General features: G+C 56.7%; 1 protein-coding gene across 1 annotated transcript in view; it reads right to left on the bottom strand.

Annotated features, from left to right (window-relative positions):
• The window catches only part of LOC117803850 (cell migration-inducing and hyaluronan-binding protein-like), a 103,920-nt gene that overhangs the window by 11,143 nt on the left and 73,549 nt on the right, over positions 1 to 19,228 (bottom strand). Inside the window, exons 2-10 of the mRNA XM_034668881.1 lie at positions 15,894 to 16,003; positions 11,821 to 11,967; positions 11,203 to 11,341; positions 10,258 to 10,494; positions 8,249 to 8,428; positions 5,814 to 5,884; positions 5,133 to 5,228; positions 4,442 to 4,563; positions 774 to 906 (exon numbers count right to left, since the gene is read on the bottom strand). Of these exons, the coding sequence (XP_034524772.1) occupies positions 774 to 906; positions 4,442 to 4,563; positions 5,133 to 5,228; positions 5,814 to 5,884; positions 8,249 to 8,428; positions 10,258 to 10,494; positions 11,203 to 11,341; positions 11,821 to 11,967; positions 15,894 to 15,987 (1,219 nt within the window). The 5' untranslated portion in view covers positions 15,988 to 16,003. The remainder of the gene's footprint in view (positions 1 to 773; positions 907 to 4,441; positions 4,564 to 5,132; positions 5,229 to 5,813; positions 5,885 to 8,248; positions 8,429 to 10,257; positions 10,495 to 11,202; positions 11,342 to 11,820; positions 11,968 to 15,893; positions 16,004 to 19,228) is intronic.

The raw sequence follows: 19,228 nt of genomic DNA, 5'->3' as shown, positions 1-19,228 counted from the left end.
CAGGAGGGACTGAGATATAACCCTGAGTTCTTGGCAAGTTTTTGGCGGCCCGCCTCTTCCCTTTCCCTCCCTAAATAAATGCCAGGTTTGCCTATCCAAACCCAAATCACCAGGCTCAGCCCATCCCAGTCTTGGTGCAGGTTTTTGAAGTCAACAAAACCCTACCAGAAAAGAGCCATTCATTAGCTCTGGGCAGGGGAATTTTCCAGCAACCCCTTAGCTGGAGTTCAATGTGGCCGCCCCACCACACCCACTTTGCTCAGGATGTAACACAAATACAGTTCCTCTCAACTATGATTTACAGTAGCTGTGAGCCCTTCCCCCGAAGAGCTCTCATCCCTAATGAGTGCCTTCTGGAGATGGCCAAGCGCCTCCGCGAACAACCCGACCATTTCCCACCCCTTCTAACGAGCACCTCGGGAACCGGGTTTAAAATAATAGCACCCAGAGGCCACGAGCTCCTGTCTCTGCAGGGGAGGGCTGCAGGAAGGTCAGCTCTGGCCATGGCACCCACGTTTTCTTGGGCCCGGCCCTTCCCCTTCCTGAAAGGCATCTGGGCAGGGTGGGGCTCGGCCGGCTCCTGCCAACTCCGAGGACCGTCCCACGGCTCCCATGTCACAGAAGGGCTCTCCACTGCGCGTTTGGCAGAAAGCACCATGTCACTGAGATGCCCAGGGCAGCTGACCCAGCCGCGTCCGAACTCACAGTGCGTGTCCGCCGGCCCCGGGAACGAGCCGCGGCTGCATCTGTGTCCCCGACAAGCAGCTGCTTACCAGGCTTCCCACAGAGGAACCGCACACGGTAGGTCTGGCAGGCTCGGCCCTGGTCGTAGCACACAAACCTATAATCCTGGCCTTTTTTGTAGACAACCTCGGTGGTGAGGTTAACTCCATCCACTGTCATGGCCTGGAAATGGCACGGAAATTACAGAGCAAAATCATTTTTGTGTATGTAAGGAAGGAGAGTGATGATTAATGGTATAAACATCTATTTACAAGTCTAAAATTGTCCCTGCTGCAAAAACGACTTCCTAGGGCCCAAGATGATCATTAAACGATCGCGCATCACTTTTGTCATAAGAACACAGTCTGTTCTAAGGAAAACAACGAGAAGTCAGAGCATGGAGAAATGCCTCGCTGGGGTCCTACGGAAGTCCATACCCAAACCACTGACTGATGCCCTGCCGTCGAGTGAGCGCGTCACGGGGCACCTGCAGGAAGAAGGTCCTCTTTCAGGAGCTCCTGCTTTCTCGCGACTCCTGCTGTCACCCCTGCCACTGGAACAGAGGCCAGTATTTATAGAAGCCCTGCTGTGTTCAATAGACGGGTGTCCCAGTGGGGGCCCCGCACCACGTGGGGAGCCCTTAAAAATACTCATGCCCAGGCCCCATCCTCCGAGGCTCAGATTTGGTGTGTCTGGGTGTGGCTTGGGCATCAGAACTTTTCCAAGTGGCCCACGCGGTCCTAGAGGGGGCAGTCCAGTTTGAGAGCCGTCCTTGTCCCTACAGTTGTAGGGCTAAGTGCTAGCGATAGGATCTCATTCCATCTTCACAGCAATGATGAGGACTGACCCTCAGGGGTGAGTCCCTTGCCCAGCGTCAACCAAGCCAGTAAGTGGGCAGAGCCAAAATTCAAATCCAGACTTAGCCAACCACAGAGCTGGCGCTTCTCAGCACCTCCCACTGCGGCCCCCAGGCATGCAGCCTAATGGCCTCTATTCAATGTCTGTCTCCTCCCAGGAGATCCTGGGCCCCAGGGAGGGAAAGGACCCGGTTTTCCGCCCATCTCCCTGATCCCGGCTTCCAGCCCAGGGCTTGGCACGGAGCGATGGGGGCGGACGGGTGAGCAGCCTCAAGGCCAGGTAGAGAATGCAGGGAGCGGGCTCCGAGGAGGTCGCGATCCCTGCCAGCTGGGGCTCATCCCAGACCCCGGGTGTGTCTGCAGCAAGCCCGTGGCTGTCATCAGAGACAAGCAATTTAGATCCAGGCTGCAGCTGTTGTCCTCTTTGGCACAGAGACCAAAGGGACCAGGGCCGGGGAAACAGGGAGGCAAAGTATAGTCAACCTATTACAGAACAGGGCGGTGGGGACGGGGCGGGGGGGCTTTTCAGGAAACATTATTTTGAACACAGCAGGTATCTGTTGTCTTTGGCTTCAAAGAAGAGCTATATGGCAGGGAGCTCAGTCGTCATGAAAATCCAGCCCTTTCCTGCAGGAGTCATGCTCACGCCCATTATCTGGGGGGCCTCCAATGCCTCGGGATAAGCAGGAATTGCAGGCCTGCCCTGGGGAAAAAGCTAAGGCTCAGAGGGTTTAGAAGCAAGCTCGAGGTCAAGGTCGCTGGAATGTCAAGCTCAGCTCCTCTGAGCTCCCATTGTTTTCTGCGGAGACCCCATAACATTGAGAACTGAGCCTGAAAACGTCAGTGAATAGAACTGGACATTTTCCAAGGCACAGTGTCCCACAATACTTTTTTTGGGGGGGGCATCTATTCAACTCTGCTTTTTCCTCCCCCACCCCTTTTTCTAAACCTGAAGAATGACCTCCCTCTGGGATAAGAAGAGCAACAAGGGCTCCGTCACTGTTCAGGGAGACTGGTCTCCACCGTACGTAGACATAATTCCGTTACTAGTTTTGATAACTAATAATTACAAAATAACAGTATGATGATGATAATAATTATAAAACAATAAAAAATATATGGGTCCATCATATATTGTTGCAGGATGTCCACAAAATAATCCCACAGGGAAACAGTGATGAAACTCCTTGTTGCCTAAGAGGAAATTGGGACCCTGAGTAACCTGACTGAGGTCTGCAGCCAGGACTGGAGCGAGGGCTGCAAGATTTAAGGTGGCGCTCACCTCAGGGGCGTGGGGAGCCCAAGGCCAGCAGCTGCGAGAAAGGGTCACCTTAACTTTTGCGCCTAAACCTTGCAGGCTTCCATGGGCCTTGTTTTGCCAAGAAAAAGCCAAGACCTCATTCTGGAATTGAGAGTTTTGAATCCATAAGGGGCTACCACGCTCAGCAAAATTTGTCAAGGAACGCATTCTTGTGAGAAGGCTGGCCCCAGCCTTGGCGTGGCAGGGGGCGAGGGGCGGAGGACGGGGCTGTGCTTGGATCTTTTATTCTTCGCCAGACCTCCAGTAGCTGAGACCTGGAGCTCAGGGATCCATTGTCAAGGATACTTCTTTTGTTGGTAACAAGTTGGGCCTTGGAATGCGGTGGCCGCCTAGGGGTTAGAGAGTATGGGGCTCGGGTCCCTTGAAGGGTCTTGGATTACGGAGCTGGGGAGCAATGGTGCCCTATGCTGTTTTATGTTTTATATACATGCGTGCTTGTCACTCCTTTGTGGCCTCTAAGCCTTCAAAAAAGTTTTATTTAACACTTTAGCCTGGACTGGCTGTGCTTCGACATAGACAGGAGCCCGTGTCCGTGCGGGGAGCAGAGGTACGGGGAGGATGGGCAACGCCTGCGGGAAGCCGCCGTAGAGACGGGGTCTCCTACGCACAGTAGCCTGGAGCCCGGCAGCTGGCAGAGCTGACGCCGGGAGGGATCCCTAGACCATGTGAGCATTCCTAGAGGATTTCCAGAAATACTTCGGGAGGGGAGGCTGGCAAAGGGCCGGGCTTGGCGCAGCCAAGTGAACTGGAGGAATAAGATGATGGCTATTTCAGAATTAAGGCTGGATTCTTCAGGGTTGCAAGAGAAAATCAGAATAAAATCTGGGGAGGAAGCACTTTGGGGGCGTCGGCACTTTCTGCGTCTGTTGGACCCTAGGAGAGCCGACAACCTGTGACTCGCTCTCGGTAGGTCCTTCTCTAGAAGGTCGCAGCCGTGTGAGGACGGGGCCTCGGCCGAAGGAGAGCGGTCTGCCTGCGAAGCTGGTGAGTTGTGAGGGCTGCGTATTTACTCGACACTGTCCTGGCCGAGCCAACTGAGCAAGCGGGGGTCCCCTCTGGGAGGAGTAACTACAGCGATGGTCCTGAGCAAACACGGTCCGTTCCAGCAATGCTGGCGTTTTCTTCGCTCAGCAGAGAACCAGGCCGTGGGTACGTGGGCTGAGCTCAGCCGGCACCCCAGACCTCATTTGGATCATGGGCATTCAAGGTCCCAAAGGAAATCGACTGAGAAGGGAGGGTGAAGGAGACAAGCCGCCCCCACGCCGGGCCACCATCAGCCATGGTCGTGGAAGCAGCATCAGGAGGAAGCGACGGAAGTGGGGAGTAGGACCCAGGAGAGAATGTTGGGGCCTCGCTGGGGAACTCTCTAGCCAGGAGACTGGCGGCAGGTGAGAGCCTCTAAATTGGAAATGGGACTTCCTGGCTTCCCTGTGTCTGGGGAGAGCCGTGAGAATCACCCCACTCCAATGGCAAGAAAGTTTGTCGTCTACACTCCACTTCAAAGTGAAGTCCTTGGAACTCTTCAGTCTGACTTCGGTACCTGTATATGGATGGGGCGGTTGCAGATTTTGCCTGGGTGGGCTGCCTGGACGTCTGAAATTTTATCCCCACCTTTAGCGTGCGACACTTTGTCCTGGTCGAACCACTCTGTCCACTCCACATCTAGACAGAAAGCAAAGAGCAGGGTGAGATGGGAAGGGTCGGAGAGGGCAGGTCCCCGCAGCGCGGCCCCCAACGCCCTCGGTGCAGCAGGAGTCAAATAGCACGGGTCGGGCTGTGAGCCTAAGCGTTCTGCCAAGTCTCCCTCCTTTTCTTTACCAGCACCTCTGACTGACTTTCCCACTTTCCAAAAACAATAGAATATATATTCTTCGTAACTGCAGAAAGGATGGCGATGAAAGCTGTGGCCAGCCCGTTTCTCGAGGGCTGCAAGAGGGGTGCTGCTCTCTGCACCCCAGCCCCCCGTGTGGCCACCTGAAGGCCGGTCCCACTCCCGGCTGCCCCCTGTTCAGCACCATTGCCTGGCACGAAGGATTCCAAGAGGAACAACACCCTCTGGGCTATGGGCCGCCCGGGACCCATTAATGAGAGACAGCTTCCCCGCACATTTAGTTTACTGTGTGACCACCTGTGGTCTGACTGGCACAAGAGAAAAACCCTTGCTTTGCAAAGACAGAAAGTCCTGTCCTCTCACGCTGTTCAGGTTTTCCTGGTTGTCCCGAGCTCCATACCTTGAACCCACTCGCTGGAGGAAGAGACGTTGAAATGCTCGCCGTGCTCCGTCTGGAACACTTTGGACACGCGGGCAGCCGCGGAGCCACGGTGTCCTGTCGGAGAGCAGGGGCGTCAGAGAACGCACCCCCCAACCCCCACATTCCCAAGAACGTAATTCCAAGATGGAGCGAACCCCCTGCACACATGAATCTTGGACTCTTTCTTAAAAAGAAAACAAAACATTTCAGGCCAATCTCTCTACTCGGGAAGCAGATTATCTATTGCCCCTTTTTTGCTTGTTTTAAAAATTGAATTTCAGCATGCTGACAAAGCTATATTCTAGAGCCCCAACTTCTCCCATGAATTCCTACCTAGGAATAGAACTGGCAGGGCCTTCCTCTAGGTGGTAACAGCCCATCCAAAGAATCTTTTTAGCTCAAAATATTTCCCTGCTGGATCTGTTCCCGTTCTCGCCTGTCCTAGGTCCCTCGTTTTGAATTAAGTCAGTGGCAATCTCCGCAAATGTAAATATTATCTCAGCCATTGGCTTTTGCCACTTTCACGTAACGTGGCCAACGAACATGGGCATTGGGCGGCGGTTCCACCGTGTTCTGAGGGAATGGAGGTTCAGAAAGACCCGGGCTTCTTGGTCAGAGAGACACGGGAGGGGATGCAGCCTCCCGCCAACTATTTATTACCGTGATATTCAATGTGGTCTTCAACCGAAGACGACGGATTTCCTTTCACGGTTAGGAAACTCCAAGGGTGTCTGGTAAAAGCAACAACAAAAAGGAAAGTTCTTCACACGTCTGAACGCGTCCCGGAGCCAGAGCTGACACAGGGCCCAGGAGCGAGCAGCCCGCCCCAGTGTCCCGGGGAGATCAGCTTGCGGGCCGGGCTTCCCTTCCCCTGGAGAATAAGAGCCTTTCTTTGCAAGCGCTGGGCTTCCGACCCACCTGGCTCGCCTGATGTCTACTGACCGTGAGCTCTTCAACCCCGCTCCGGCAGGAGAAGGGCCCTGAGTCACAAACCAAGGAGCCCGCAGCCCTACAAACCACCCGCCAGGCTCAACGAGGTCCCGAAGCAAGTGTTCTGACGCCTTCGGGAAAACAAGGACGCAGGTTCCAGGAGAGAAAGGCTCTTTCCCTGACGCCCTGGCCTTGGCAAGTTAGTGGGAACAGGGGAGGAAAAGCGGGCGGAAGATGCCCTCCGCTGACATGCTCTATAAGGCAGGAGGTTTCTCCCCCCGTTTCTGTCTTCCAGCTCCCCCTCTCCCCATGAGATAGCAATCCATACGGCACTCAAGAGCTTTTGTTATTTTTGTTTTGATCTTTCATTTTGGAAAGTCTTTGCTGAGGTTGGGGATTTGATCGGGTCACTCTCTCGCTGAAGAGCCTGTCATGGCTCCCCAGTGCCCTCTGGATGAGAGCCCAGCTCCCGCTCGCAGAGCAGAAGGTCTTCCTGTGCCCACCTTCTCAGCCTCGTCTCTGCCCCCTCCAGCCCTGGCGCCCTCTTCTGCTGCCTGCACCCCCCCCCAGGCTGAGCCCGGGCCTCTGCACCTGCACTCCCTCGTGTGGAACCTGCGCGTGCCCTCTCCCTCACCCACAGCCCTGCGCCTTGAGCCTTTCGCCCCCCTCTTGCTCATGCCTCCTCGTCACTTCTCTTTTCGCTCCTGCCTGCCCACGAGAGCTCAGCACACCTCGTCCGGCCCAGAGGCTCGTGCCGACACCTGCTCAGTAAGCACTTCCTGAGTGAACGATCCGCAGACCGCCACGGACCTCGGTTCTTCCACTGATGTTAGATGCTTTGAGTTTGTCCCTCCATGTGTGTCTGTGCGAACGAGGGCTCAGAATGTAATTCCTGCTGCCCATGTCCTGTCCTCAGGGGAACGGCCGTGACACCGTGACAACGCAGGGCAAGCATCCATCCTGCCAGTGGCCGTTGTTTCTCCGGAGAAAACTGTTGCTAACGTTTATTGAATCCTGATTCTCTGCCAGATATGATGCCAGTATTTTGCTACTTATGGTCATGTCTGATCCCCTCCCGCCGCTCTTGACCTGTTCTGCTTTACAGACGCAGGATGCGTGCAGAGAGAATGCGTCACCTCCCTGCAGGCACACGTACCAGGAGCTGCAAACTCGGGCCGCACTCTAGGCCCCTCGCCACTACCTTCTTCTGCTGAGGCCCTAAGGAGCCAGTCCCCTGGTGGTTCTCGCTGTCCTTGTAAATCCATAAACTGGCCTTTTGGTTTATAAGACAAGGACATGGAAGCCCCCTCGGCTTTTGCTAACAAAGGAGCCTTGAGATATCAAGGTCTCCTTGTCGTCTTCGACTCCTTGAGCTCCCTGTCCAGACCCTTCCAGAAGGAGCAGCCCCTGGGCTGTCAGAGAACGCACTCTGGAACCCTGCGCATCCCCCGGCCGCCTCCACTCCCTTGCCCAGGGGATCTCTGCAAGGCCAGTAAACTGGATTTGCTTGGAGCCTGGGGAAGCTCTTCTTGCCCCCAGCCCTGCCTGGGGTTCTGTGGAGCTGAAGGGCAGGGCCCCGCTATCTTCAAACAGCCACAGGCCAGAGGACCACAACCTTCCAACGAGCTGAGATCTGAGTCAACGTGATCAGAAGGTGTGGTCACCGTGGGGCAAACAGGTTCCTGCTGTGCCAACGGTGTGCCCGCCAAAGTCAGGCACGAAGCTCTAATCCGAGACAACCCAAACACGGCAGGCACATCAAAGGCCCTGCTCCCTGGGTGCGGGGCTGGGCAGTCACCTTATAGGCTCTCTAAACGAATGTCTGCCGGTCCCCAAGGCACACGATGACCCCTTTGCCAAACCTAGCTGTTGATCTGAGGCTTGGCTTACACGCAGCAGAGGTCCCGCTGACATTTTGTAAGCGGCTGAATGAATGAATGAGTTCATGCAAACAGAGATCTTTTGTGTTTTCAGAGTGGAATACACTTTGTAAGAAAACCCGCGGTCCCAGATACGCCCGGTGCAGAGGGGCGTTTGCCTGCCCCTCCCCAGGCTGGCACTGAACTGGGCTTGCCGCGGGCCAGGAACAGACACTAAGGTAACCTGCGGGGCCAGGGGGGCTTTGGGGTCCTGGAGCCTGGCGGGGGCGGGAGTGATGGGGGTACCTGAATCCAAGGTGTAGGAAGTGCTTGCTGCCCAGTTTGGTCATGGCCTTTCTGGCCGCGTCGTCCAGGTTCCGAGACCCCTCATCGTTCACTGCCACCGAAAGGATTCTGCCCGCGGGCACCGCGTTCAAGTACTGGACCAGACGTTCGCTCTCTTTCTTGGATCTGTAGGTGTCAAACCTAAAAAGGGCAGAGAGGGTGGGTTCAAATAGTCCTGAGAGCAGCCCCGAAAATGGAGGTCTAAGCACACGTGTGGGCATTGCAACAATGAACACACCCCCCAAAGCCCCCAAGGGCTGTGATTTTTAAAGAAAGGAGCTCTCCTGACATCAAAAACCCATCTTCCCAAACGCACCAAAGGTAACCCACTCTCACACAGAAAATACGATGCATGATTTCAAACAAAAATCTACACCACCCGGGACGAGCATTTACATAGGAAAGACACAATTTTGTGATGACCCCCAACTATCCCCCACGTGACTCTAAAGCTTTGGTACAATTATAATGGAAATTCTGAAAGAATGTGTCTTGCGGCTTAACAAGCAAAATTGTTCTAAAACACATCTAGAAGAATAAACCAGAGTGAAAGGCCAAGCTTTGGGGAAAGAGAAACAGGGGCGGTACGGGGGTGGGCGTGGGAGTGGCGGGATAGGTGCTCCCCAATCCTCAGGTTGGTTTGCAGGTGTTTGTGCAAGATGGCGTGTCCCGGCCAGGGCCCCTCGTCCTCCCTGCCCTCCGCCCCCCAGGAGCCACCTGCTGCAGGCCCAGCTCGCCTCGTCTATCTCCATGAGACGACCACACCATACACCACACACCTTAACACATCCTTCTTCGCCTTTCTCTGCCTGGTCACATGCTTACTCCTTTCTAAGGGCTGACCCACATTCTCACTCCTCCAGGGAACCACCTGCGTGCACGCGTGGGTAGTGTCTATTACCATCTCTATGCACACACATTCCCCTATCAGGTTCTCGAAGCCCCAGACACATGCTTTCACCGAAGAAAATTTGGAGGGAACAGCTGTCCCGTCTTTGGGACCTATACACCAGCTGTCAGGATGGCTTCTCCCCCCGTGGCTCAGTAAGGCTGGCTTGCCGCGATGGACCACACCGTACTGATTCCAGAGGCAGCGCCAAGGAGCCGGCATGCCACGTGTAAACAGAGGGCTCTCGGATGTCCGTGGTGTCTATTGGGCTCATCCTGGCTTCTGCATTACCTGTGCACTAAGGATCCCTCAGCCCCAGGCCAAGGCAGGTACCCGGAAGGAATACGGGTGAAGGGTCTGTCTGGGCAGATCTGGGTGTGAATCCCAGCCCCGACACTTTCTGGCCTTGTGACTCAAAGCAAATGGATCCCCTGAACCTCAGTGCTTTCCTCTGTATGACGTGGATAATCCCAGAACCTACTCACAGGCGGTCATGAAGGTAAATCACAGATGTCTGGTAAAGTGGTTAACACGATGTTTCTGCACACAGTCTAACGATCGGGCACCCGCCCCTGCCGAAAACCCGGACATCGCTGGGCCACGTTGCCGTTGTTCTGCACCCGCACCCCTCTGCTGACCCTTCTGTGCTTCCAGACCATCACACCCCTCTCACCGCTGGACCTTTGCACTTGCTGCTTGCCGTCTGGAACGCTCTCTCCCTGATTCATCTTCGCCCTGTGGGTCTCAGCTCAAATGTTGCTTCTTTACACTGGCCTTTCCTGATCCTTTGATGCAAAACGGGCTTCCCAAGTTACCCTCCACCATTTTGTCGTTTCCCCCTAATTAGCACGATCTGAAACGATGTTGTGCGTGCGTGTGTGCCTGCCTCCTTGTACTGTTAATTCGGCTTCAGCAGGCAAATGCCCGGGGAGTGAGAGACATCACTGCTCCCAGCGGGGGATTTCTGTCTGTCTGACGGACTGCCACACCCCAGGACCCAGAGCCGCATCTGGCCAAGGCATGGGCTCGGTCCGTGTCTGTGGAATGAAGGGCTATGTGTTTAAGGGAAGGCAGACCTTACCGGTCCGAATGGATGACTGTCGCTGATTTGGGGTCGATGACGTGAACAATGACTCCACGGTGACCCCAGCTCCTTTCAAAAAAATAGCCTCCTTCCTCCATGCCGCCTGGGCGAAGGGTCTTGTTCAAAAACGTCCAAGAGAGCTTTTTCTGTCCGTGTAACTCAAGTGTGCCCCCTGGGCCAACCCCAATGTACTTCAGGCCAAAGTAAGGGTCTGGCTGAAGACCGTCATCGGCCCTACGAGAGAAAACAGCTCCCCAGAGTCAGCTGACCAATCTTTGTACCGGATGCTGAGCCCAGAGGGGACCACGCTGCTCCCACCGCAGCCACCATAACACCAGGCACGCGTGGTGGCGGCCCAAGGCCAGCAGAGATAGCGTCACCCACCAGATCACCCTAAGCCAGACCAAAACGAGGCCAAAAGGCCAAGCAAAACACTTATCCCCAGTTCACATGCTGGCACTCATTCCCAGTGCTCAGAGTGTTGTGTTAGGGCCCATGAGAGGTGGAACCACCTAGCCATGTGCTACAGACCCTCGAATATTCTTGGCCACTGCTCCTGAGAACAGCTGTTCGAAGAGAGAGCACAGCCAGGGTCCAACCCTGCGTGGGGGTTTTCTTTATCTTGTCTATCATAACCGATTAAATCAACACTCCCAGGGGCTCCCAGAGCCCTGACAAGATCGCAAGGCAGCGGAAAGTCTGGCGGGGGCTCCTGGAACTCACGCGTGGGCCCGGGCCACCAGAAACAACACCCTAGCAAACTTCTCCGGCTCCCCCGGATCGCGGACGTCTGTCCTGCTCGCGGGTGCCTCTGGCTGTCTGTAAGGGTAATTCCCGCCTTGCACGAAAGTCTTGTCACCCTGCCTCCCTCCGCCCTTTGGAAAGCCTCCTTCCCGTCAGACCCGAGAGCAGCGTTTGATGCCCCGGAAGCCGTCCGCGCACCTTCCATACAGAACAATGCTGAAGCGGCCCTGGTAGGGGCAGCGGGCGCTCCCGGCGTGCAGCTCTCCGCCAGCGTCTATCAGGATGTGCCGGGTGCGCAGGACAATGGTCTCCTCGTGGTCTTTAATGACCAGCTTTCCTGAGGGAATGGGGCGGGGTTCGAGAACACACGTGGTTGTGGTGAGGTCACAGCAGAGGCGAGGGCAGACCCGCTAAGCCCCCGCCTCATCCAGGCGGGCACGAAGGCCCGTCTCTCCAGCTCTCCCAAGGTTGCCGTGCTCCCAGGTGGCTCCCCCTCCTCCCGGCCCGGCTGCGTGTGAGCCCTGCCTGCTGGTTTGCAGTTATGGCTGTGTGCACGGCCTTCGATGAGCAAGCATCTGTGCTCCCCGCACAAGAATGTCCCTCTATAAATGCTTCTTTCACCAAGATTGGACCTGGGACAAGCCGCTCCCAGGTGCCCAGAGCTGTGGCATCACAACCGACCGGATGCTCTGACCTGAACCCAGAGCCCGTGACCTTTGTCCTGCCCGTCTGGCGCTATGGCAGCTGGCCCCCACCGGCTGGGCTCTGAGGCGGTGGAGGGAGGGGAGAGAGGTGGGGAGGGGGGAGCTGGCTTACCTCCCTCTGAGACGTGGATGGAGTTCACCGTGGCAGACGAGGTGAGCAGCAGGGTCCTGCCCCGGCCGATGTACACAGAGTGGTCTGGGTCGTGGCCAGGGTTCCAGAGCTGCAACTCGGGGCTCTGGTCAGGGCACTCAGCTGTCGCTGCCAAGGACAGACAGGCGTCACTGCCTCCACCCCCACCTCAGCATGCAGGGCCTGGCACAGGGCACAAGGTGGGCCCTCCTGCACCTTGCCCTGCCCCCTCTCTACTAGCACGAGGCCTTGGAGAACAAGGAAACCCCTGACGTAGGCTCCAGGAGACCTGGGCTCCAGTCCCACGACTGTCTCAGTTCCACACGTCTGTGAACAAGCCATGTCCTTTCTCTGGGGTCAGTTTCTCCTTTTATAAAAGGAAGGGTAGACCATGGAATGTCCTGAAGACATTCCAGGACACAGAGTTAGGGAAGGACTTGCCCAGAGGGCCTGTCATCCAAAACATTCTTTCCTCTGAAAAGAGGCGCTCTGACAGTTAACCCGGCCCCCTCCCCTCCTGCGTGAGAATCTGACTCTTGGTTAATTTTCTAGCTCTGTTCCGCAGAACCCCGAGAAGGAGGGTGTTATATACAATACACTGTGTGATGGAGAACGTTGCTTCGAATGAGAGGGACCCCTTATTAGCAACTGGCATCTAAACGGGGAGGAACTGTACATAAGCTGGGTCTCTCCCTGGGGGAGAGGTCATGCCGTAGGCTCCCCCGAGCGCAGTGACCCCCCTAACCAGGCGCCTGTCCTGTCTGTGGAGTTGCCCGAAGACACTGCCATCGTCTCTTTTAAAGGAAAATAATTTGCAAAGTTGTTGATATTTAACAATATGTTGTTTATAGACTACTGAGTTTTGCAAACAAATGTTACTGTCAGATTGAAGGGGGAGGGGCCGGGGCTCCCCTGCCAGGGCACCTCCCACACCTGTCCAATCAGGGCCTGGATTCCTCTCCCCTGAGGTGTCACCTGGCAAGCCACACAGGGTGGCTTCTGGAAAGTTCTGTGGAATGTGGCAAGGACCGCTCCCATGCAAGAGAAACGCAGGCCCCGTGCGGCTCTGGCCGCAGCTGGTGCTTCAGTCCTACAGCTTCCAGAGGGACTCTGACGCCTCGTGGCCTGTGGTAGCCTCATGAGTCAGAACATTCAGCTGAACTTAAAGGCCCCCGTGCTGGGGGGAGGGGAGGCGCTTGTTCCCGGCTCCAGCCTCCTCTCCATCTGGCTGGCTGGGCTCTACTCCAGCAGCGTCCTGTGGATGCAGGAGGGAAGAGAACCGCCTCGGACACGGGAAGGCTCTCCCTGCAACTAAGAACCATCCAGAGGGAAAGTGGTGGGAAGAGGCGGTGCGCGAAACAAAAGGACAAGGGCTTGTCTCGGAGAACAAGTCCGGATGCCTTCCTCCCCGCTGTCCCTCCAAAGCTGTAAAGCCCGGACCCGCTAGATTTAAAGGCCCCGGGGCCGGCGGGGGGCGTGGAGAGGCGCAGACCCGCCGTGGGGGCAGGGCTGCAGGTGAAGGTGAAGACCCCGGCGGAAGCTGGAAGGACGGACGGATACCCAGCTCAGGCTCCAAGGAAGGGCGCCGGACGGCCTGTGTCTCTTGAACAACGTGGGTGAGAGAGCAGCGTCCACAATGGGGGGGCCGGTGACCCCAGGAGGGACTCGGTGTGATTATCGGCAAGTCAGTTCAAAATGTCGCTTTACTCTTGTTCCGTTAACTCTGGGATGAGAGTGTCTGCCCTGTATTTACGCATCTCAAGGGAACTGGAAGGGAGGCGCCCTTTATCTTCACTCAACCACCCAGACTCGGACCCCAAACCCACATCATCTCCTCTTCTTGTCCCTCTGAAGGCCCTTCTCTCCTCTGCCAAGCACGGGTGGGCCCTGGGTACAGGCTGGCTGAGGTGCGGCCCCACCCGGCCCTCCCAGGCCCCCAGCCCCGCTGACGCCTGCCAGCTGCTTCCCTGTCAGCACGGACTAGGCTCTGCACCTGTGTCACGGAGGAGAGAATTTCACATTGTCTGGAAAGCAGCTCTTCCAGCTGTTGGAAGCCCCAAGGGGCTCGAGTCATGGCAACACACTGAGAAACTGGGCCCTTGCTCATCCTTGGCCTTCCCGGAGCCCGCGGCCTGGGCTGAGGGTGGGCTCTCTGCTTCAGCTCTCGGCGGCCCTGGGTCACGGGCGCTGAGGCTTCTGAGGGTCGAGCCCGTCCCTGGGTTTGTCTTCAGGTGGGTCAGTGTTCGACCTGCTTCCAGGGAGGAGGCTGCCCTCCGCCCAGTTCTGGAGCCGACGGTCTGTCTCCCAGGAGGTGATGTGCCGCTGTGCAGGGACACGTGAGGCCCACTGGCGAGCCGAGTGGTCCAGGCACGGAGCCACAAGCATCCCAATTTCACAGGGTAAAGCCTTAGGGTCTTGCCACCCACATCTCCAGGACAAGCTTGACCGCCCCTTATTCTCCAGGCACGCGCACTGAGCCCGACGTCACATCTGGATTTGGGAGGCTCCCCTGTCATCAGAAGACCGTGTCCCAGAGCACCAGCAGCCCTGGCCCTGCTGCAGAAGCTGAGCGGTCAAAGCCTGGCCCTTTCACTAGAGCTGGATATTTGCACTCCGCAAAGGTCCGTTTCAGCGGGTTTTCATTTGTGGGAACCAGCCAGGGGCTGGAAATGGTCAGAGCCTTGTCTGGAATATCTCCAGGCAGCCAGCCTTCCCAGGAGAGGCTGCGGGAGCAGGAAGTGGGGTGAGAGTGAATGCAAGCCCGGGCACTTGGGGCACGGATGGAAAGATGGCAGCAAAGAGCAGGGACCAGGAGAACCAGAGGCACGGCCTCCTTTCCAGCAGTCTCCACCCAGACAGAAGAAGGACTCCCAGGATGTGGCAGAAAAGGACCTGGTGAGACCTCCCCAATGCCCTGAGCCGGGTCATCCAGACACCAGAGCCCCGCTCCTGGCCTAGAGCCAATGGCCCTTGGCGTTCACCAGGTGAATACACGGTGGGAGAGTCCATGAATGAATTCAGGCCAAGCTGCCCACGCTCTCGCCGAGAGTTAAAACCCTGCCTGCCTGCCTCATCCCCTCCAGACCGGCTAGATTCCGCGAGGAATCACCCCGCAGGAATTCCACTCGTGATGATTAGAGATTACTTCCTGCCCTCCGCAGGTGGAGAAAAGCAACACAGAATGAAGTTCCTTTATTCTTATTGCAGAAAAGCAGCCAGCTCGGCTAATAATAAGAGCACGAGCTGCAATGGAGAGGGTGTCATCGCTAACCCCGTTCGAAACGGACACATCGTCCTCCATCCCTCACCTGCTACCCCAAGTCTGGTCTCCCCGATGGCTGCTTCCTGTCGTCCCTGCAAACCTGCCCTGGGCTCTGCTCGTTCATTCAAAATCATTCCAGGAAAGAGTTGACACTGAGATCAGAAGAACAGACCTTGTGGAGAGCATCGCAGCCGACAAGGGGCTTGACTGTTCCCAGATTTTATGAAGGCAGAGACAGGAGGGAACGCCGGGCTCAGGTGGCCTGCAGGTGGCAGGCTGGCTCCCACATGTGTGTTTTTTCTCTGCACCAGCGCCCCCCCCCCCCCCCCCCCCCCCCCCCCCGCCACAAAGCAGTCTGTAACATTTGAATTGGTTGTCAACACTTAACAAGAAGGGAATTTTACATAAAAATCTAGATTTCTGGTTTCTTTTAAAAATTCATGAGATCCCACAACGGGGACCCACCTTCGCACATGGCAGCAATTGGCCAGAACCGAGAAGTGGGTGTCCCCTCGATGAGCCTGAACTCCCCAGGTGACCACGGTCCCTGCCACTGGTCTGGGTCTCGTGCCCGGCTCGAGTGGATGCTGAGTGTGGAACCCTTGGGTCTAGTCCAGCCCCGTCATTTTGTGGCTTATGGCAGAGGCCCAGGACAAGACTCACCTGGGTGGGAGGTTAGCAGGGACCGGCCAGAGCCCAGCCACCCTGCCCCTACCCGGTGGCTCCTTCTCCTGCCCCCAGCAGCCTCACGTTCCCACTGAGGCACGAAGTCCCCCGCCCTGCGGTGGCTCACCTGTGGTCGCAGCCCCAGGGAGGCAGGCCAGCATGAGCCAGCTGAGTGTCAGCACCGCCTTGAAGGAGACGTCCTGCCCACTGGCAGCTCCCATCCTGGCAGAGCGCTCCCTGAAATGGAAGCACACCATGTGAGATCAGGGACTCAGTGGGCCGGAGTCCACGGACAGGCAGACACAGACAGGGCCACTGGCACACACAGGAGCAGTGCCAACGGGCACGCGTCAGCCAGCCGGGACAGAGTCCTCAGCCGCCATGACTCAGGGCCGGGCAGACCGGGGCATGCAAGCCCCGTCCCCGTCCCGCCCAGGGCCTGCAGCTCAGAGACCCACCGATGGATGGAATTTCATCCTTGGTGCCCGCGCTCCCGCCCCTCCAGAATGAAGCTTTTTTCTTAGGAAGCAGAGAAAACCAAAAATACTCCCACGCAACATGTGCTGGAAATTAGATGCCACGAACTTGCTGTGTGAGCTCAGCTTTTTTGATTGACCTCTCTGGGCCTCAGTTTCTTAATTTGGAAAATGAGGCGGTGGACTGGCTGAATTCTCCATTTTTATCAGTCTATGCTTCTGAAAGAAGTCCTGACAACTGGATGTCTGTGTGTTGTAAACCCTCTGTGTATCACCTATCCAAAGGGGGGTGAGATGGAGATAGATAATTGTCCCCCAATTGTTCCCTCCTTCCTTGGGAAACGAACTCCTGACTTTCATCTGGGCGCATGGCCACCTAGTATATAAAGGCTACCTTTCTAGATTCTCTTATATAAGCTGTGGCCTTGAAATTAAGTTCTGGCCAACACAGCCCCACTTTGCTTCGTGAATTCCAGGAAATGTCCTTAGGGGAAAGCACGAAGACCTTCCTCTCTCCTTCCTCCTTCCTGCTGGCAGGAATGTGGATATGATGGCTGGAGCTTCAGCAGCTATCTTTGGCTACATAGTGGGAGCCACGCTGAAGATAGCAAAGCAAATCTAGAGAAACATCCAGGCCTTGACCCTGTGAAGAACTGAACAGCTCTGGACTATGGATTTATTTTTATGTGTGAGGGAACTAAATTTCTATTTCATTAAACTTCTATTTTATTAAAGTTTCTTCTCTTTTTCCTTTTACTCATACAGACGGTGAATGTGGGACTCTGTCTAGATAAACCTCTAGACAGGAACTTTAAAATGAAGATGCTAGGTTCCCCTTTCAGAAGAGAATGCCCCAGAAAACATGTTTGTCCCTCTGTGACCACACACAGGGCTCAGATCGGGCATGGGGGTGGTGACAAGCTCTGGCTTCCCTGCCTGTCCCGGTCCTGTCCCAGGAGTGATGGTGGTGTTGCCCAGAGACAAACACAGTTTCCCTCATGGAGAGAGGGGCCCACATCCCTCCTCGCCCGACACAGGCTCCTCCCCTTGAACTAGCTCAGGGATACATCTGACTGTCCCTGGCCCCTTGGGCTCCCGGTAAAGCGTTTGGGGTGCAGTAGGGGAGTCAGGGCAGGCACGAAGGTCTGAGCGGAGCCCCCTGCCCTGGGCCTGCGTCCTTCTGTGCAGGTGTGCTGGGAGGTGGGGAGGGAGAAACTGATACTCTCAGATTCAGTGCCTGCGGTGTCCTCCCTGCCTGGCCCAGGCTTGGCCGGCGAGAACAACAGGCCTATTCTAGTTGCCTTGGCCGGCCGCTGAAGGCACGCATCGCAGCATCTGGGAATGGCGCCTTTCCCATGGCCCCCAGACCAGGAGTGTCTGCTTTCATGGTCTCTGTAATGGGAAGGAGGGGCTCCAGGACAGGACTGCTGCACGGCCCTCAGGGGAGAGCCAGAGCCAGAGCTTGGCTCCGAAGTCCCGATCGGGTTAGGAAAAGTGGGGGTAGCTTGTTGTCTGCTGCAGAGAACCCCCCCATCACCATGGGGCTCCTCTGAAGGGCCCCCGGACTTCCGGACCGTAAGCTGGCAGCTCTGCTCACTAACGGAATGTGACAGACACCCAGGGTGGAGGGGACGGGAACGGGAAGCAGTCTGTGTGCGGGCACCCCTTCTGCCCCAGCTCCAGGGGTTCCCCGTGAAAGGACTTCTTTTGTGGGCCTCGGACTCCCAGGCAGAGCAGACGTCGGGCATGCAGGGACCCTGCAGCTCTGACACCTTCTGATGATATCACAGGTCATTTCATAGTGCGCGCGCACACACACACACACACACACACACACACACACACACACACACACTCACTCACTTTCTGGGTGGATATACACACAATTCCACTTGGAGGGATAAAGCCCCCAACCTCTTTGTCCCAATAGTTAAGAGACCTCTGCCGTCCTCTGTCCGAGCCACGGGAGGCACAGTGGCCTCCTGCCCGGAGAGGTGAACCCCACATTGCTGGGGGGCTCTTCCGTGCTTTGTCTCCCAGGAGTGGCTTCCAGCGCCCAAGTGCAGAAACCCCGAGAAACATTCTGTTGAAGGAAATCCCCAAAGTGTCTCAAATTTCACTTGGGAACTCTTCATCAAGGGAGGACGGCTTTCTCCACCCGCCACTCAGAGCTTTCTGGCAACGGGAGGTGAGATTCTGCAGGCAAGATACCGTCCTGACCCAGTTCGCAGCTGCCGATGGCCTGGGCAGAGCGCGTGCTGGCCCACCGTGCTAGAAGTTTCCGCAGGAAGCTGCAGGCCAGAGGCTGGCCGACCACTGCCTGATGGCCCTGAGCTGGCCTGTTCTTGGAAGGGTGTGGTGACCCCCTTCTGCAGAGCCCGCAAGCAGGAAGAAGGGGGACATGCTGTCTGGAGCTCCTCAGAGGTTCTCCGTAACCAGCTCAGGGTTCCAGAAGAACAGCTCTCCTGCAGTCCCACGGTGGCCCCCACAGGGACCAGAGGAGGCGGCAGCAAAACGGGGATGAGAGACATCGCCTCTGTCCACCTCTCCTGCCTTCACATGCCAGGGGCCTGCGTCTTGGTTCTTCCTGCAGGTGGTCCTGGAGTCCGGGGCTGGGCACCTGCAGGGAGAGGGGAACAGAGTGTTGTTCGAGCCTCCAGAGAGCCCCTGGATCCTTGCTTAGACTGCCCCAGAACGGGGGCACTCTGGCCCCGGTGCACGAGAGACTCTGCTGCCTGTGGGGCTGTGGAGGGCGGACCCCTTTAAGAGACTCCTGGACGTGGGCCCGGGGTGGGGAGGGAGAGGGTCCGTTGCAGCTCTGGTGGGGGGGGGCGGGAGGGGAGGTGGGACCTGCAGGGGATCAGAAGCCCATCTGGGGAGGGGGTGTGCGAGAACACAGGGACAGTCGTCTGCACTGTCAAACCTGCACTAAGGCAAGGCTAGTGTCACATAAATCCTGACAGGGCTCGGCCCAGCCACTGGCAGG

This window comes from Ailuropoda melanoleuca, chromosome 9 (genome assembly GCF_002007445.2).
Source record: "Ailuropoda melanoleuca isolate Jingjing chromosome 9, ASM200744v2, whole genome shotgun sequence".
Classification (NCBI taxonomy): Eukaryota; Metazoa; Chordata; class Mammalia; order Carnivora; family Ursidae; genus Ailuropoda; species Ailuropoda melanoleuca.
This window is presented reverse-complemented; position numbering and strand designations above follow the sequence as displayed.